The 20562-nt window shown below is 40.4% G+C and overlaps 2 protein-coding genes across 2 annotated transcripts in view; both read right to left on the reverse strand.

Annotated features, from left to right (window-relative positions):
* Ice2 (interactor of little elongation complex ELL subunit 2) overlaps window positions 1-20562 on the reverse strand; it is a 131637-nt gene that overhangs the window by 70595 nt on the left and 40480 nt on the right. The gene's annotated exons all lie outside the window — the stretch shown is intronic.
* The window catches only part of lobo (coiled-coil domain-containing protein lost boys), a 32808-nt gene that overhangs the window by 559 nt on the left and 11687 nt on the right, over window positions 1-20562 (reverse strand). Inside the window, exons 3-7 of the mRNA XM_089265595.1 lie at window positions 1613-1972; window positions 836-1550; window positions 586-767; window positions 311-526; window positions 29-250 (exon numbers count right to left, since the gene is read on the reverse strand). Coding sequence (XP_089121721.1) covers window positions 29-250; window positions 311-526; window positions 586-767; window positions 836-1550; window positions 1613-1972 — 1695 coding nt within the window. The remainder of the gene's footprint in view (window positions 1-28; window positions 251-310; window positions 527-585; window positions 768-835; window positions 1551-1612; window positions 1973-20562) is intronic.

The raw sequence follows: 20562 nt of genomic DNA on the forward strand, positions 1-20562 counted from the left end.
CACTGAAGAATTCAAGGGCGAAGTATACCTGTTGCATTCGGAGTGCACGAGCAGCTCCATTGCGTAATGGGTCAAACAAGCTAAACTTCAGTTTGGGGTCTGTCTTTTCCCTATTGCGCTGATCGAAAATATTGCTGATATCGTCCTGAACGGCAATGAACGTCTTCTTTATTCGATCCTCAGACTGTAGTTGCTCCAGTAGCAATTTGTACAGCTCCAGATTAGTCCGTATCGGATCCAATGGATTTGCCTGGGAATATTGACAATATTGAAATCATTCGGTAATCACTATTATATGTTAATATTATACCCTGTATATTTTGGTTAACTTCTCATCGTATACCAATTCCGTCCCGTAATCTGGTTTCGGGGGCTTTGTGAACTCTACTGTGGTAGCAGTAAGAGCCCCGAAGGTGTAGTGGAATTTGATAATAATTTTGTTTTGCTGAAACAAAAACGTTCTGCTTGCAATGTCGTTTGCTACTATGTCGTCCTTCTCAGCTCGATGGAATCTTTCGACCACTTTCTGGAAAGGTAAACGTAAGGCTATCGCAAAGTGAACTTGGATTGTCTGATGGTACCTACTTTAAGCACTACGCCGTTGGGCTTATATAGATACTCCCTGTAGCAACACCTGTCGCCTTGGCCCGTATAATTTAGTATTATCAATCCCGGAGTCAAGTCTATTGTTTCCAAGGTATCTAGTCTAGAGCTGGAGATAAACTTTAGTTTTCGGGGCAATGATGAGTCCGAGAAATACTCAATAGCTATAAAAAAAATGTAAAGCATATTTGAGAAGATTTCATTTTTATATTAGAATGAACACTGAGCTCACATTTCAAACTGTCTGTGCGGCCTTTGGCAAAGCGCTCCTCGTAGTGATCATTTTCATACGTATACACCAACTGCTCCATTAGGTCGAATCGGTTCTTATAGTATTCATAACGGACTTTTGGATCGGTGCACATTTTGTCGTTAAAGAGTGTTAGCTGCATCACCTTGCCGTCCCGCTGTGAGTACGGCGAGAACCGTTCGTGAATGGCCCCATAGTATTGCACTTTTTTCTCCGACTTTGGGAAACGGTGCTCGTAGTCCGCGTAGCCGATGTGAAGCCGGTTCACCCAACTGCAAATAGCGTCTAAATGTTTTTCCTCATTTATGTCGGTGTCGCTTTCCGCGATGTTTTCATCTGAAGACACTTTGTATGTTCGCATTTCTGGTGGTTCTCCTGGCAGCATGTGTCCCCAATCCGCGATTTCCCGAAGATCCCAGCGCAACTCACTGACTCGCTGATAAGTCTGTTTGTTCACATAGTAATTATATTGATTCCAGACGCTGTCGATCAGAATGTATTGCTTACAGCCCGACTCACACATGAATCCTGTGGAGGGCTCTATGAATGTGGCAGTGGGTGGGGCCTCCACAACATCTCCATTCACGTCCGTATAAGTGATTCTCGGCTTTATACTCCAGGGCGCGTTATTAATAATTGCGACCCAGGCGTGAGATCGACGATAGTGATATCGATCGACTGCCAGAAGTTCAAGTTCCTACAATAAATCCAACATAATATATAGAATCTGAATATAAGAAACCTAATACCAAATATTACCGCCATTTGCTTTCGCAAGAGCTCATTCTCTAATCGACTGTGCTCTTCGGCCCTGCGTCTATGTATCTCAGCCATTTCCTCCTCCAGATGACTCTCCAAATCCGGCAAAGCGCGCAGTTTGTACTTGGCGGGCTTCTCTTCCTTGACCTCCTTCTGCTCAACACCGTCTTCAGTGACGATGGGGTATGGGTACGGCACGTTGCGTTGATCGTTGTGAACAGTTTCTTGACGTGCTACCCCAGAGACGACCATAGCCGGATGGCCAGCACCAATGAGCATGCTGGCCAACAGCGTTGCCATCTCGTACGAGTTTCCACGGCGTTTTCGCAGCAACGTATCCGGGGATATTAGGCGAGTTGGCTAAGTTACAACATCGATGTAGTTTTATGTATTTCTCAATTTGATTGAAGTTTTTAATATTGAATCTTAAACAGATTAACTAAATGCAAATGTGTCATAGTTTGTGGGGATCATTAAGAAATAAGCATTCAAATTTAATTCAAATTAATAATCTCATTTCATTTCTTTATAAAAAAAAAAAAAAAAAAACAAGTAAGAAAGCTCTAGTCGAGACTGCTCGACTACGAGATCCCCTGAACCCTACAAGCAACTGATATTTCAATAATAATTAGCACACCCACACGCACTCATACAAACAAATACACGCACACACACACGCATGCGAACAAACACACGCACGCACACACACATACAAACAAACACACGCATATACACACACTCACATATACAGGCGATGGGGCTTGGGTTGCGCTGCAGTATTGGCAATATAATGAAAACTTATTTGTTGAATAATTTTATTTCTAGACGTACGATCGTAATGAAACTTTCAGAACGTAATCATGATGTTTAAATGTATGTGTATACCGAAGCACAAGTCTCTAGTATATAGTATATATACGACTTTTACAAAGATGAGGGTGAGGGGGTGGATTTAGGGGTGGGGGGTAAATTTTAACAAAAAACTAAATTGTATAAAATTCATCTTAATATACATTTTAAATTTGGAGACTCTAGCTTGAAAGATGTAGGAAATATAATTTTTAAAGTTATCTAAGGTTTTTTATCGATAAAAAAGTATCATAATGAGTTATCGTTTTTTGGTGATAAACTCGATATGCGCGTGATATATACGGACATTTTTAAAAAAAGTTGAAGTCTCTAGCTCTTATATCTTCTGAAATCGACGCGTTCAAACATACGGACGGACGGATGGACGGACGGACGGACAGACAGACGGACAGGGCTAAATCGACTCAGCTCGTCGCCCTGATCAAGAATATATATACTTTGTGGGGTCTGCCACGCTCCCTTCTGCCTGTTACATACATTTCAACAAAACCATTATACCCTGATATCATTTTCAATGGGTTCAGGGTATAAAAACGCGAATTTTTTGAAATATGTATAAAAGAAGAGCCTTGCCCCGTTTTTCATTCATGAAGACCATTGTGTATTGAGCTCATTGACATACACAGTGAACAGGCAGACTTTACTATTATTATCCTCCCGTCAAAGAACTATGTTAAGTTCGAAAGTAATACATATATTACATAAATATCAAAAATAATATAATTATATCTCCTCTATATTGAATCAGTTTAATAAACCAAATTTAAAAACAGTTTTTATTAGTCTTTAAGTTTGTCTTTGATTATAATTAAAAGGTTTCTGATATTTTGACCTTAATTTTACGAAAATTCGTATGCCAAAAGACCAATCGAAAGTCATTCGGCAAAAAGACTTTTGAAACTATTTAACTACTTCAAGCAAGAAGTTTTCAGTTGGTAAATAGAGGGTAAATCTGATATTAATTTCAACACTCAATAGCCAAAATCTCGACGCCCCCGCTATATCTCCACTGATATCTTGATTGATTTAATCAACGCTAGTACATTCCTTTTTTCAAAGCGGTCTGCCCTAAACGGTCTGTCGCAAAAATCAAGCACAACTTCAAAAATTCAAGTATTGAGCTTCAATTAAGCATATTGCGCAAAACCAATATGCTCATTTTATTTTTATGGATGAGTATATCAGTGTAAGAATATGTGTAAAAAAAGAACATGTAAATAAAGTTCCATTGAAACTTGTGTGATTTGTAAAATTTAATTTAATTATTAGGTATATTAATATTCGATTTTTTTAGCATGATTCCAATTGTAATATTTTTACTTAGGTAACTAAAAATAGGTTCGACGTAAATGTCGCGATTCCGTTAACTATTACATTGACAAACTGGACACAACTTCCACGAATTGTTGTGAACACTGTTGCTCAGCGTGGGACGAAGGTGTACCTTCTTACTGCTATAAGTAAACGACCCTTTTTCAGATTAGTTCAAAATTGCTGACGCAGCAGGAAGTGAAGAAAACAACTTGTTAAATTGCCTACTGCGAATGCTGCTAAGAAAATCTCAAAGGTTACTTATTTACGACTCTCTTTACTCATTCCTCATCAGCATACTCTTGTCATTCGAATCGGGGTCTACTATATGTGAAAACTCTGGTTCGCATATGTAGTCTAATTAATTATCTGTTATATTTTTAATCTCAGTACAGTTGGATCGATGTTGAGAGGATCGCGTCAGTACCGTTCCTTTGTTATTTAAAGAGTTCAGGACAATCTTCTCCACGCTGTTTCAGCGTTTTCATGTAAATCTCAGTATTGAACATTGCATTAGCTCTCGTAATAAGGTCTATATATTTTTACTCGTATCTATATAAAGAGACGCGTTTTACAAATATCCCAGCGCAAACTCATATATACGCTGGCGGATGTCCTGCGGCGCGAGTTTTATTGGAATCGGAACAGACGTCAGTTCGTTGCCGTCTCAAGCTGCGACAAAGACGAAAATCGCACCCCTACATAATCCGCCCAATGTTTTCTTATCTTTAAGCTGGCTGTTTACCTGCGCAGCTGCAATTATCCTATGGTGTATGCGCATGTGGCACAAACCGTGTCCTACACATCACGTTTTTCTTGAGACAATGGCCAAGGGGACGATTCTGTAATTTGCGAGAAAAATAGGCATACACATACATATGTATATACATCTATGTACATATGTATATAAATGCCCTCACTTTGCACATATAGCTCAAAAGTGACCCTGGTCGAGGCCAAACTTAGTTTGTCCTCTTTCCCTTTACTGTCCGTAACCATTCACGTTTCTCTCTTGCTCTTCCATATGCTAATTAGTAACTCACTGTTTAAATTGAGCACCCCTTAATTTAAGCGAAGAATATTCATGAATCCCCCAAAATATAAAAAGTTATTTATAGCAGCGAAACCATAATCTTTCCAAATAAGTTACAGAATGTATCTTTATCAATTAGTTTGTTAAGCATAATAGAATAAAATAAGAAGAAATAAAAAAGAATAAATAAAAAATAAGAGAATAATACTAGCAAAAATAGTGAAGTCGGGCGCAACTAATTCAGAATAGTCGTGGTGGATTATAGGTTGGATTATAGATTATATATATATATTATTAGGCAATATTAAAACTCAAAGTTCACACAAACCCGCGAACGGTCATCGCCCAAAGCGAATATACTTGAATCCCTGAGTGAGCGAGTATAGTTAGTAAAATGCATATAGTTATTTTTTGGTTCGAGCGACGCTTTGTTCCCTATTCTGGTTTAATAGCCTTTTTCGAAAACCTTGCGAACGCGTCCCGCCGTTTCGAACAGATTAGTGAAATGCAAAATCCCCGTGAAGCCGTAAGAATCACAATGAAGCGTTCCGTGGCTGCACAAAGACATCGCCGAGCAGCAGGAAGAGCGACAGCGCGGCAGTCGAGGTCAAAACCATTCGCTGGCAGCCACCAGTTAGCCGACAGCGTCTAATTGAATCCGCAACAGCAAAGTTGGCTCAGTTGGTTCACGGGGCGGGCTCCCCCTTCTGCGTGCGACATCGGCTTGTTGTTGTTCTGGTCTGGTCTGTTCTGTTCTGCTCTGTTCTGTTCTGTTTACCCGCTGACATCAGGCACTCTTTGCGTGGCGCGAAATAAGAAACGCTTCAAGGTTATTCGAACGTGTTAAATTAGGATCAGCCTTCAATGCGCAAACGAAACAATCGTGGAAAAAACATGACAAAAACAAAGGAGCGAAGGCACGCTAACATATTCGAGACACAGGCGCCCTGTTACTTAACCAGGAGGCATAGCTCGAATTACACCAATGCCAACGTCCATCTGAGTTTCGGGGAACAACATTTAACCGAATGCAAAATTTTTTGCAAATATAAAAAAGGGTGGCAAATGAAAGACTGACAAGAACACTTTACGTTGCGAGCTGCGAGTTGCGAGTTGCGAACAGCGAACTGCGAAACCGTAGACTCGCCTGGCTGTGCAGGAGTTGAAGATAACACAAGCAGGCAGCGGACCGCCATCAAATGGTGTTGCAGCGCTACTTAAGACATCCACCCACATAATCCCGGTACATGGCTTGTAGTAACCCGAGGCGAAAAACGCACGTGGGAGGCACATCGCTTATCGGGGCGCATAATGAGCCGCTGCCATCTTTGTCATAAGAGCAGAGAAACAAAGCGGTGAAATTCAGCGCGATTCCTCAAGCACTTGCGGGAGTGTTGCGCGTCCCAAGTCAATGTGGGCATATGACGGGGCCGCATGCGAGTTCTTAAATGAGCACACACGATGAAAATCAGCGACTTAACCCCTTTATGATAATGTTCCGCACGGAAGTGTTATTGTCCTCAGGACAAAGGGACGCACACCATAAACAGTAGCCACCCAGCCACTCCGCCATTCCACCATTCCACCAGCCAGCATCATTGGCGCAGAACCGCCGTAGTCGCAGTCAATGATGATACATAGTTATCAACGGCCACGGACGTAAGCCTGAAGCCTTTGTCCGCCGTCTCTGTGCTTTCTTAATAATGTCATATACATATTTGGAAGGCATAGGTTTAATGCCACAGAAAAGGATGTCCATGGCTCTTCCAGCCTAGCTGTCTAAATCCGTACATAAAGATTACTGGTGGTATATGTATGTGACATATAACTATACGCAATTAAGTATATGTATGCTAAATAGCCATGCCACCTTATACATAGGAAGCATAGAAGCCTTCAGAATAATGTAGTATATTTACTAACTAATATCCTATGAGTTTTGTTTCTTCTATTTAATAGTATAACTTGAATATAGATAAGATTTACTCTAGGTTTTGCCCATTCTTTCTTGGTTTTGTGGAGACCGAATCTCTGAGAGTGGAACTTTTAGGCAGATAATAATTAATCATTCATTGATTATAATTAACAATAATTAATCATACATTATTATTGATTACTTTCTGTATTCAAAAATATATAAAAACATTTGACAGATCCGCGTCACACAACTTGTACGGTATTACGCCTTCTATGCCATTTAGCTATTTACTCGCAATTGTAAACAATCACAGAGGACTGTCACGTAACGGTTAATTAGCCAGCTCCACTAACATATATCCCATTATACAACACCAGCAGAGGGGACACATCATTTTCGCAGCTTACAGCGCGAATGCTGTGGAGGCGCGGCACGTCAAAGTTCTGCGAAAATAAGGACTCACGTCGAGTGCATATTGATGGGAGTCGCGCATTTTAGCGCGACACACTCACACGCCGTGCATCGTTTCGCATTACCTACAGGGTCCGCGTGCATGACCACGTCAGCACCATGGGGGTAGCCTTTAGGGGATGAAAAGTGGGCATCGGCATCGATGGGTGGGAACAGTCGTGCTTGCTCAGAGACGTCGCGATTTAAGGGCATCACACATGATTTTTTGACCCCAGCACTAGACGTGAATGGGAATCGTGCACTGAGGCAGTGCAGAAGGCCATGGTGGTTGCTACTTTAAAAATCGAGTCGGACAACATTAGTTAGAGTCACTCGGAAATGTTGATAGCAAAGACGAACAAAAGTATATTGAGAGGATGTATGGGATATCCCAGGTTTTGATGATAATAATTCTATCATTGATATAACTTTCTTATTTAATATCATCCCAGCTAGATTGAGTAGGTCTCTAAGAAGAAGACGGGGCAAGTGAAAGAGTTCTCGCCGAGGTCCAGACTGAAATTGATGAAAAGTCTGACTGTTCGCCAGAGTGTGTGCTCAAAGCAGGGAACCCGTCAAAGGCTCGGCGAGCGGGGGAAGTGTAACGAGGAACTGGCCAGTTATGCGCACAGAAACGGCCGCTGCGCTTGTCGACAGTCGGCTAGTCGACTAGTCGACTAGTTCGCTTTGGTGGCTAGGAGTAATGTTATAGCTGTGGCTCATCGTATATCGCAGGGTACGCGACGTTCTGCGATTTAAACTGAATGTGGCATGGCGAACGGCAGCAAGTGCCAGAGGCGCAGCCGGAGCAGAGCAGAGCCATCGCCTCATAGCCGCAGAAGCATCGTTTACTCGTCTGCCTGTCTATATATGGCCAAGTTTTTTGTCTGGGAGGCGGTGAGAGAAGTCGTCCCTGCCAGTTGCCAGTTGCCAGTCAGCGCGAGGTCTTTCTTTGTGCCAATGCGACGCAGGGCGAAGGGTTGGGAAATGCGATGGGGCTTGACGCAAAATTACGCCGCTCGGCCACTCGGTGGCTCGGTGTCTCGTTGGCTCGTTGGCCTGTTGGCTGGTTGGCTCGGTGGCTCGGTGGCTAGGTTTGACTTGGCTAGGTTACCCAGCACCACCGTCTGCCACTTGCTCTGATCTCAAGTGAGCTGCTATGCATTGTTCTGTTTATGCAGGTAAGCAAAGCATGAGGTGGAAACAGGCTGTTATACCTTCGCACACATATAAAGAGAGTGTTATGTATGTATGAGTGAATATGTGTGTGTGTGTGCATATGTATTTGTTCCCTTTGCATCCGCACACTCTAAGGTCCGTCAGTCAGTGTCAATTCTACATACGCTGAAAGTCGCGATGCCTATAGGAATGGCAGCTCGGTCGGGGGATGTTCGATGGACTGGGATGAGAAGGGATAGATGAGATGGGATGGGCTGCGGCTGGAGCCGTCACCATCACTATGGCGTTGCCGCAGGGTGGCGACTGCAGATTTTAGCTGAATTGGCGCGGGGTTGCGCTCTGATTGATGTAGGGAGCACTGTGGCTCGACTCTCCTTGTCGCCTTGTCTCCTTGTGTCCTTGTCTTGCCCGTCCTTTGCCATAGACGACAACGTTTGTCGCAGACGACGGTAACGATGCTGACCGCGCGACATGCTGCTTTCTATTTTGATGAAAATTCGCGATTGTGTACGTTCAACCGGAACGGACAGATTTACCCCCGCTTGTCTCGCTCGCCCCGCTTAGGAAAGACGCATTGTGGCATCGTGACGCGTTGTTTGGTCAGCTACCCGTCAAAGCTACCTGTGCAAATCCGTGCGCAGTGTGAGCCAAAGTCCGTGAATTCACTGTCAGATATTGATTTAATATAAATGTGACTTTCCAAAGCTACAATCGAAAGTGTGACTGGCATTTATCCGCCAATACATTAAAGGCCGCAGGACGCAATTTACAGTAGGACATTCTCATGAGTGACGCGGCTAGTTGAAGACCTATTGGTTCCGTTGGAACAGCACACATTGCCACCTGTGAAATTGCGCGCCAAATCGCGTTTTTGTGTTCTACATCGCCAACGTAGAATTTTCTTGCACTTTTATTGTTTACAAGTAGGCCGCAAAGGACACGACACTTGAACAGGCTTCGTCCTTACCAGCAGACACAGCCGCACAGCCGCACAGCCGCACAGTGTCGCAGTCCGCGCCCCGCCCCTCAACTGCAGCGTGGATAATGAAACAACAATAATGCCAGGCAAAGTCTATGTGTGAATGAGAATACAAAGAGGAATCTTTGTGCCTGTCGTAGTACTCTTGATACTTTTGCACCTTGACTTATCGGCATTCTCGTTGTTGAGCACGCCAGAGCAAAAATGCAAAAACGCGTCGCTTCATTCCGCTGCCGTTAGTTGACGGAATCTCACAAATTTGTAGACAATATCTGAAAATCTGAATGCTGTATACGTTGGGTAATTAATTTCGTCGCATACAAATTTGAAATGTTCTTTTCAGAGAGGTGGTCTCCGAAATATAAATATATAATTTTAGAAGAGTTGAAATACTTCTGTTGATCATTACAAATACGTGAGGGGCTGGGGGTCATCTAGCACATCTCACAGACATAGAAGCAAAAAGCATTTAATTATGAGTTTGTAATTTGAATATACATACATACATACATATTCGATATTCTCAATATTAAGAAAGAATCTGTAGTATCAGTGCACGATTTTCATATGGTAACTATATCATCAATAGATTATGACTAGATCTAGAGCATGCTATAAAACTATGAACTATACTATGGACTATAGCCCATTCAGTTGTCTGCGTGCTTCGAGCTGTGGTGCATATACATTCTGTATATAGACTGCAGATGCGGTTGCAGTTTCACCCCCACACTCATACACACACCCATACGGATTTTACATACCAACGGGCACATATATGCACATGCGTGTGTATGTACTATCTTGAACGTACTACAATTAGCAACTGATTGCACTTGCATATATGCTTCTAGCACCTAGCTCCTGCTCGCATCATCCGTCGTTCGTCTTAGTAGCAAAGAATATCTTAACAAAGCTCGAGCGAATACATAAGAAGCGGGAGCAAGCAAAGGATACAAGAAAAACTGCATGTGTCTGCGTTATTTGCATGTGGCTCGGACCGAAATGGTTTCGAGCCAGAGCGCAGTGGACCCCGTGTGCATGTCTTGCCTTGCTGCATATAGTTTAATTTCGAGAAGGATTCAGCCGCACGTTGCTAAGAGCTTTTGCCAAAGTCAGCTTTGTCTCTGTCTCACATGTAGTGCTGGCTCGCTCCCGCCGCATCTTTGGCCAGAGTCGTTCTCTGTCCGACGCGTTGGCCAGCAGCATCGGCAGCATCAGCAGCATCAACAGCATCAGCATCGGCAGCAATAGCAAGCATAAGGGCGACGTAGATGCACTACGAGTCAGTCAGTGGTCAGTAGTTGGTGGTCGAAAATGCTGCGTCCACCACGCTCCCTCCGTCCCTCCGTCCCTCCGCTGGCGCCTCAATTGTTTCAAATTCTGTGTTTTCTCGACTGCTGCAACGATGGCAACGACAACGGCTGTGGGAGCATTTAGCTTAGATTGGAAGGACAAATGCCAGAGTCGGCCTGCACGTTTGCCTTCTTCTTACGCGGCAGCCTGTCCAGTCCGACATAACAAACACATAACCACGCACACAAACACACAAGCTCTCACACACGTACACGTACACACACACGTATACACACACGTACACACACTCACACGGACTCAGGTAACGGCAGCTGACAAAGAGCTCGGACGTCGGCTAGCGTCGGAAATGGTGGTAGATGAGGTGGCAGTGGCTGAGGCTGAGGCAGAGTCAGAGGAAGAGGCAAGAACAGCGGTAGAGGCAGAGGAAGAAGTACAAGCAGACGCATTAAAACAAAGCAAGCTACGAACTACGATATGCAAATCATAGCAACAGCAATGAGCAATGAGCAGACCAACATGTACACCCGTAGCAGAAAATGGAATAAAACGAATCGTAAGAAAAAGGATTTCGACGAGGACGTCCTGAATATAACAACTTTCGAGAGCTGCGGCTTTCGCCTGCACAAATCGCCTTAGCTTACACAAGACCACAGCCAAAAAAGGACAGCCGTAGGGTTACCGGGGAGTAGGGTGCTTAGCAGGTAGCGACTAACCAAGAGAGTCCTGCCTAGACTACATGCTACACAGGTTGCAAAGTAAGGATTATGATGCTGCCTCAGCTTGTCGCAGTGCTGCGAATTTGTCTTCTCTGTATGTTGGCATCGACGCAACTCTCGCTTGGGAAATGGGCGATGGGTGAGATGGGCGTGATCGGCAGATCCGGATTTCGGCTGAGATCGTCGCAAGTGTATCTTCAAATCACATGATCAGCTATGGACCGAAATATCTTAGCCTGTAAGCCACCTGATTATAAAAACTGCGTTTCAGCTTGAAGTTGATGAAAATACGAAGAAAACACAGAAGCAATATGAAATGCGTATATGGCCGGACATTTCTTATTTCTGTTCTTATATATTCTGTGGGAATATATCCATACAGATATAAATATGTATATGTGTATATGTACATATATAAACACACACACATATCCATATGCAGGTATCCGAATTAAGGCATACACAAGTATAAAAGCACACAAGCATTTGCTTTTTAGGTGGTAAACTGAAAATTTTTGTTTTTAAACTGTTATACTTATAGACAATGCGAAAAGTTGTAGAGCCTCCGCCAGGGGGCGGTGCTATGTGCTAAAAATCATACACATAATACACATTCACACACACGCACATGTCGAAAAGTATAACTGTATGTCTGGTGGGACACACAGCCTCACACATTCACACAACAGCACACACACACACACATACATACGCTCAGAATGGACGGAGTAAATAGTGTGGCCACTGGCCAGCGTCCTGCCCGTGTGCCTTCATCTTTCAATTCACGCGAAAATTTCCTTCGCCGATATTGCGCTCTTTGGGTGTGAGCAGAAGTGGTTGCTAGTGACAGCGGGCAGGCGTCAAGTGTGAGGGGTAGAGGCAGGCGAATCGAGTTTAGTTGCGGACGACGACGACGAATTCGTAATTGTGCACACACACATGGACACGCGCGCTCACAAACACAAACACACACATAGACATACACTCTCACTCATACACAAGTGATTTTAGAAAGGCGTTGGCGGATTGAGGAGGGACAAGGGCGTTTTGGTAGCTGGCTGGCCAGCCTTAGCGACATATCGGCCGATGTGTGGACCATGGTCGAAGAACGTTTACTGCAGCAGCTGGCAAGGAGCCGGAGACATAAGAGAAAGTACGACACGGAGTGCGGGCGACAGAAAATAGAAAATTTCGCCTTGGTGGACAATGGCCTCTCGGTCTAGTCAGTACGTTTGGTAGCTATTGTTGCTTGGTAGGCTGCTCGCCTGGTCAGTTGCTTGTGTTGGGTGTGTTGGTCGGTAGGTATTCATTTCTGGACTCCACTCCATCCGCTGGGCGGCAGCATCGGCGGTGAAAATCAGAAGTGTACATGCATGCAGTATATAATATCTTAAATATATGTATATGGATATTTCTATATTTATATACATATACATATACATATATCTCTATTATATGCCTTGCGATAAAGCAACTTTAAATTTACGCTGCAACGAAATTTGCGCCAAGTATGTTCAAATGCGTACGTCTTTGTATGTGTGTGTGTGTGCTCTGCCTATGGATAAACACAGTCAGCTTCGCCCCATGGAAGCTGCGTCTGGCTTTTTAGCAATGCGAAAATGAGCTTTTTGCCAATGATGCTTGTTCAAAATTTCAGCTATGTTTTTAGCTGATATTTTTCAGCTTTTCCTTACGGAATGCAAATCGAAATAGGTTTTGTTCCTGTTTATCGATGAGATCGTCCGTTTCTTAAGAAAATGATTCCATATAATCTGTATATATGTATATTATTTATATATTTTAAATTACATTTATATAACGGCAAATTGTATTTCCTAAGAAAATTAGAAGATATTGATCTACATTTGGTAAATATCGAGACTCGTATTCCACATACAATGCTAAATTTTGATATGGATTTATTTCCACTTGCATTCCAGAATTTAAACAAATAATTTGGTTTTTTTAGCTTGATTTCATTTTTCACAATTTTTGAAATAAAGAGATTATCAAAATGAAGAAAAAACCTCTCGTCTGTTCATTATTATCATATAATTATTTGTTGACTTTCTTCTGTTATCATAAATCATAAAATAAATATAATAATTAGAGCGAATATAATACAGATTTTTAGCTTAACTTTTTTACTCTTTTTTGCAATTTCTTTATTTCCTTGAATATTTATTCTTTATTAAAGATATTGAAAACAAGTAAGAAGACTCTAGTCGAGACTGCTCGACTAGGAGATACCCTGAACCCTCCAAGCTGATATTCTTATCATTCTGCACTTCTTTTATGCACGCACACATACATTTACATGCATCCACCCTCACGCGCCCGCGCTCTGCTAACTGCGCAGTAAGCAGCGACTGCGCTTGGGCTGCGCTGCAGTGTGGACAACAGTATGAGAATTTACTTGGTGAATAACTTCGTTTGTAAACATACGATCTTAATGAAATTTTCAGGGCGTAATTATATGGTCAAAATGTATGTACATTCCAAAGCACAAGTCTCTAGTACTTGAAATACGTTTTTTACAAATTGGGGGCGAAGGGGGCGTGGTATCCAAAGTCTGTTGATTACAAAATGTTTGTATTCTACATATATATATACACAGTAAATCTGAAGTCTCTACATCTAATAGTACTCCGATGAGGCTCAAAAAACAAAATCAATTTTTCGATTATTCTCGATAAAAAAGTTATCGGATGAGTTATCGAAAAAATAAAGCAAACTCGTACTGCGTATGGTATACACGAGTATGCACACAAAATTTCAGCTCTCTAGCTTTTATATCTTCTGAGATCTCGGCGTTCATACGGACGGACGGACGGACGGACGGACGGACGGACAGACGGACAGGGCTATATCGACTCAGCTCATCGTGCTGATCAAGAATATATATACTTTGTGGGGTCTGCGATGATTCCTTCTGCCTGTTACATACTTTTACACAAAAACATTATACCCTGATTTCCCATTTTCAATGGGTTCAGGGTATAAAAAAAGAAAAAAAAAAAAAAACAAGTAAGAAAGCTCTAGTCGAGACTGCTCGACGACGTGATCCCCTGAACCCTACAAGCAACTGACATTTCAAAAATAATTAGCAAACACACACGCACACACACACACACACGCATACATGCAAATACACGCACACACACACACGCATATAAACAAACACACGCATACACACACTCACATATACAGGCGATTGCGCTTGGGTTGCGCTGCAGTGTTGGCAATATAATGAAAACTTATTTGTTGAATAATTTAATTTCTAGACGTACGATCGTAATGAAACTTTCAGAACGTAATCATAATGTTAAAATGTATGTGTATACCGAAGCTCAAGTCTCTAGTATTTGATATACGACTTTTACAAAGATGAGGGTGAGGGGGTGGATTTAGGTGTGGGGGGTAAATTTTAACAAAAACCGAAATTGTATAAAATTCATCTTAATATACATTTTAAATTTGGAGACTCTAGCTTGAAAGATGTAGGAGATATAATTATTTAAGTGATCTTCGATAAGGTTTTTTATCGATAAAAAAATATCGGAATGAGTTATCGTTTTTTAGTGATAAACTCGATCTGCGCGTGATATATACGGGCATTTAAAAAAAAAGTTGAAGTCTCTAGCTCTTATATCTTCTGAAATCGACGCGTTCATACATACGGACGGACGGACGGACGGACGGACGGACGGACAGACAGACGGACAGGGCCAAATCGACTCAGCTTGTCGTCCTGATCAAGAATATATATACTTTGTGGGGTCTGCCACGCCTCCTTCTGCCTGTTACATACTTTTAACAAAACCATTATACCCTGATTTCCCATTTTCAATGGGTTCAGGGTATAACAAGTAAAAAAGCTCTAGTCGAGACTGCCCGATTAGGAAATCTCCTGAACCCCTCGAAGAATTGATATTTCACAATAACTCTTCGAGTCTTCCTGCTCACACGAGAAACACACATGCAGAAAAGCATAGGGATGCAAGCATAAACACGCATTGGCTGCAGTATGGGCTTACTATGGAAACTTAATTGCTTAATAACTTTTCTTGTTGATGAGTTATGCTTATGAAACTTTCAGGTCGGTATCATAAAATTTAACTACGTGTATATGCCAAGTCTATAGTATTTGAATTACGCCTTTTACAATGGTTATGATGTGGGGGTGGATATAGAGGTGGCAGGTAAATTAAAAAAAAAAAAATCGGTTCAGCTTATTATATTATTTTGCTTAATTAAGAAGTACCCTTTGTGACTATCTCACAACTTATTTCACTGTATATAATATATGTGTATAGAATACATATTCAAAAACTAGTATTATTATATTATATTGAATAGGATATTATGACTGCACTTGTAGTAGGACTATCTTTATGAAGCCTTCAAAACGTGATCATAATGTTAAAATGCATACTCAATCACGAAAGTGAAATGAGTATAATGCTTGTAATGTCCGTCTTGCTGTCCGTCCGTCTGTCCGTATATCCCTATGAAAGCAGTTTATTTCGGCGCTATTGAAGCAAGAGACTTGAAATTTCGAGCACATACTCGTGTATATCTCCGATTTATAAAGTGTTTAAATTTTTCCGATCCGCTCACTAGGGGCGTGGCAAATCGGAAAATGCATTATTGATGCTAGAGACCTCAAATTTGGTATATATACCCGGGCTGACCTCCCAAGACAAAAAAGCTTTGTGGATATATGTCCGCCCACAGGTACCGTGTCAAACCGCAAAAGTTTATATCTCCTAAAGTATAAAAGCTAGAAGCTTCAATTTGGATAGTTAATTTACTAATAACTTCTTTTATCGATTCCATATCAAAAAAATACCCTGTAATTTTCACATTTTTTGTGCGTATGCATCCAAGTTTTGCAGCTAGGTTACCGTTAGCTTGTTCTATGGCCAAAAATAAAGCGTCTACGCTCAGTAGGGGCGTGGCAAGTCGAGAAAAATTGAGAAAAAAGAATTTTTTTCAGTATTAGAGCAAAACTTAGCTACTAAATTGCTGATGGGGTGTGAATGAGTATTCAACGTGAAGAGGGCGTGGTATAGTAAATCTGTAAATTACAAAATCTCATTGTTCATCAAATGTATATGCACAGTAAATCTGAAGTCTCCAGGTATGTGCAAAAGTGTGCAAATTATACTAAAAAGGCAAAATCAATTGATCGATTATCCTATAAGTTATCAAACAAATATGATAAACTTGTATTGGGTATGGTATACACGAGTCTACATACAACATTTCAGTTCTCTAGCTCTTATAACTTGAGATCTAGATCTTCATACGAACAGACGGATAGGGCTGTATCGACTCAGCTCATCGCCCTGATCAAGAATAAATACACTTTATGGGGTCTGCGATGATTACTTCTGCCTGTTACATACTTTTCACAAAACCATTATACCCTGATTTCCCATTTTCAATGGGTTCAGGGCATACAAATCTGATAAAACTCAATAATAGTGATTGTTAATTGAATAAATTAATATATTAGTGTTAAGAAAAAATTAATACATTTCAATATAATGTAATATTAGCGAATATTCAAGCTACAATATGGAGCACATGGTATCTAAAAGGAGAAAAAATTAGCAAAGGAGAGAGGAAAGATGAATAGTGATGTTATTGTAAGGTACCTTTTCGCAGCCCTATGGTCAAAATTTTTTATGCTCCGAAGGGTAAGCCATAGAAGATAACAATAAAGTATTTTCCGGTTTGTCAGCCCCCGCGTGGGCGGGTTTGAACGAGCTTTAATTATAAATTATTTCGAGCCTCTTTTTAAAGTCAAAATGCGTCCATTCGTGAAATATTATGGCTCAGACTTAAAGTTTTGATTTTTACCAAACTAAGCCCGATAAATATGTCAATATAATATATTACGACTCAGTGGAAGTATTCGTTCGACTATTTTGAATGTAGAAGAATGCATGTTTGCGGAGGGATTCGAACATCTTTTGCGGAATCACTAAAAACAAAAAATTTTTACAGGCGAATTAATAGTTGTCTGAAATTCCAACAGATAACAAAATGTGACTTCCTGATCCAAACAAATATTACAATAAAATGAATTCCCCTGCCAATATTTAGAGAGATAACAGCAGGTTGCCATATGTAGGTCGTTAAGAGATTAAACTGAATCAATAACGATACAAGCTCCCATAAATAATGCGCATTTCGTCATATTATATGTACATATATCTTCTATGGGGTTTCCATCTTACACTTTTCGGACAACTGCTAACCGAGATCAAAAAGTTGATATCAATCGTCTTGTCGAAACCTAAGGTTCAAGATGTTGCTTATAGCTCCTATTCTCTAATCCCGTACCTCGCCAACAATCTTATACATGTACACAGCCTCGCACTTTGTCAAAATTGTATACAACATTCGATCTCGCTTGTATTTGCGGTGGTTAGGTTTTGCTTTTGCAACGCATGCATCTATCCATCCATCCATCCATCCATCCATTCGGCCGAAACAAAAAACTTCAAATACACACACAAGCACACACAGATAAAACTAAATGCATACATGGACACATCTACTTTTACATAGGTATCTGCATATATGCACAAGCACACACATACATATGTATGTCCGCATAGAGCAAGATTTGAATATATGACCAAAAGAAAGTAGGCCTGCTGCTGTTGCTGCCAAGAAGGATGTGCTCCCCGCACAGCCGACCGCCCGAGCGCTCGACCAACAACCGCACGAACATTGCGTCGTCGTCGTCGTCGTCCTAGTCAATGTCTATGTGTCTGAATTGCGTGCAAATATATGTTTATACAAACATACCCATATATGTATATACAAATATATATAAATATAAATATGCATGTGTGTGCGTGTGTTATTGTCCAGCCTGTCCCTGAGCACGGCCAAAGCCTGTTGTACGGCTGAACGATGCCAGCGTAAGCCGCAGCGAGAGCACGCTACGTCTTCTCTGCCGTCTTGGCCGTTATTAATCATTGTACATTGGGCTGTCACCGAAAACGGCCGCGAATACGCCAACAGCGACAACGGGTAGAGAGCGAGAGCACTCTCAACGGCAGCGACGCAAACAGACACACACGCACGCACGCTCACTCACGCACACAAGCGCACATACAAAGTTTAGAGCAAAGGAACAGAAGAACGACAACAAAACTGACCATACGAGTGTAAACAAACTCACATGTGGACTCATTCGCTCACTCACTCACTCACTCACACAGCTGTACGCAGGCACACACATACAAACGAACTCACGTACACAAACGTAAAGAGCCACCGCGCTCAGGAGAAAATACTCGTGGTACGGAAATTCGCCGCGCTAAAATCAAAATTCGCTCACGATTTCTGCGCTCGCCGTCTCGCGGTAGTTTGTCGTCGGACGTTTGCTGTTCAGGTTCGCAGGACACTGTTGGACGGCGTAGCGGTCACATCCTTTCGATAGCCGGTCACTCAAACACGGTGTGCGCTGTCGCGGCTTATTTTCGCGACTATTCACTTATTCTCAGCTAATTAAAGAATATCGAAATAGTTTTCATCAGTGCGCAAAATTAATTAGTTTTATAAACTGTGCTGTGCTTCCATTTATTAAAAATACTATTAAAATTTTATATACAAATTAAAAGCAAAATATCAAGAATTTTATCTGATAATATTGCAAGAATATGCAAAAATAAACCTAACAAAGCGCATTCCTACTTTTGAATTATACAAAATAGTGAATATAGATAATATATTTTTGATCGCCGAATATAGTCGGTCTATAAACATTTTCTGCTAAGGTGCTCAAACAAGGTTTGTATTATAACCCATTATTTATTTATTATTATTATTATTTGCTTATCAGAGATAAGACAATATGTATACTAGTATATATAACAAATAGAATCCACTTGACTTGAACAGAGTTGTGAAAAGAGTTAACCAACTAGGCACCAAATTCGAAAAACCAATAATGACTCCAGAGATAAGCATATGGTGGTCGTTATAAATCTAGTTGCAAAAGGCATGATTTACAAATTATATGTGATTTATGATTTACAGATTAATCTTTCATAAGTGTCAATGCGTTTCTTATGTTCGATCCTTAGGGCAAATCAACAAAGAGGTAGACGCGCGGGACAAATTTGTAGATTTTACAATATATTGTATACCTATGTATATATACATATATGGAATTTGTTTTTAAATTTCAAAACATTTCATTCCAAGATTTTCATTAATTTTCAAAAAATGTTTAGTTCAGTTAAGTTTTAGTTTTTGGAATAAACATTATATTATATGTTAAATATATATAACTGTGTTATGTAGTAAATACAATTTTTTTTTCATTAATTTTTTAAATTTCATAAATTAAACTAAAATAATTCACAAAAAACAAGCAGAAATATATATATATATATATTTGTACATAAATATAAAATGTTTTCGAGCAAATGCCTTTATTATTTTATTCACTAATATAATTAATATTGGAAATGTTTTATTTAAAGCAATATATTCAAAATATTATATACACATATCTACGCTTAAAAGTAAATTTAACACACTTGATTTGAACTAAATAATATTGTACTCGAACGAAATTGATCCATTGGAAAGTTTAAGAAGTAAATATGTTACGGCTAATTGAGCCAGGCTTTTGTTGTCATATAGAATATAATATGTATAAAATCATAAGCAATAATAATTTTTCAGCAATGAATAGTTGTGATACATACATATATGATAAGCGGAACATTAATATAATATTTACTAGGGTCTTGAAACAAAATCCGAATTCTATTGAATGAAAAACATATATATATTTTAATGTCTAATTACCTAGTTTCGATAGGATACCTCATCTCAGGATCTCCAACGAAAACAAAAAATTGTGAAATTACAATATTAATCATGTCTTAGAAATATCAATAGAACTTTAATCTGCATTGGCTCATATTTATTTATCGAATCTGTACTGACTGAGAGAAGTATATAAAATGCACTATATATATATATATATATATATATATATATATATATATATATATATAGTGCATTTTATATACTTCTCTCAGTCAGTACAGATTCGATAAATAAATATATATATATAGTAAAGAGTTTTGATGTTATCCAATTCCACCAACAGGTGATTCTCGCACACATTAATACATA

This window comes from Drosophila navojoa, chromosome 2 (genome assembly GCF_054131105.1).
Source record: "Drosophila navojoa isolate 15081-1374.11 chromosome 2, UAZ_NAV_1.0, whole genome shotgun sequence".
Classification (NCBI taxonomy): Eukaryota; Metazoa; Arthropoda; class Insecta; order Diptera; family Drosophilidae; genus Drosophila; species Drosophila navojoa.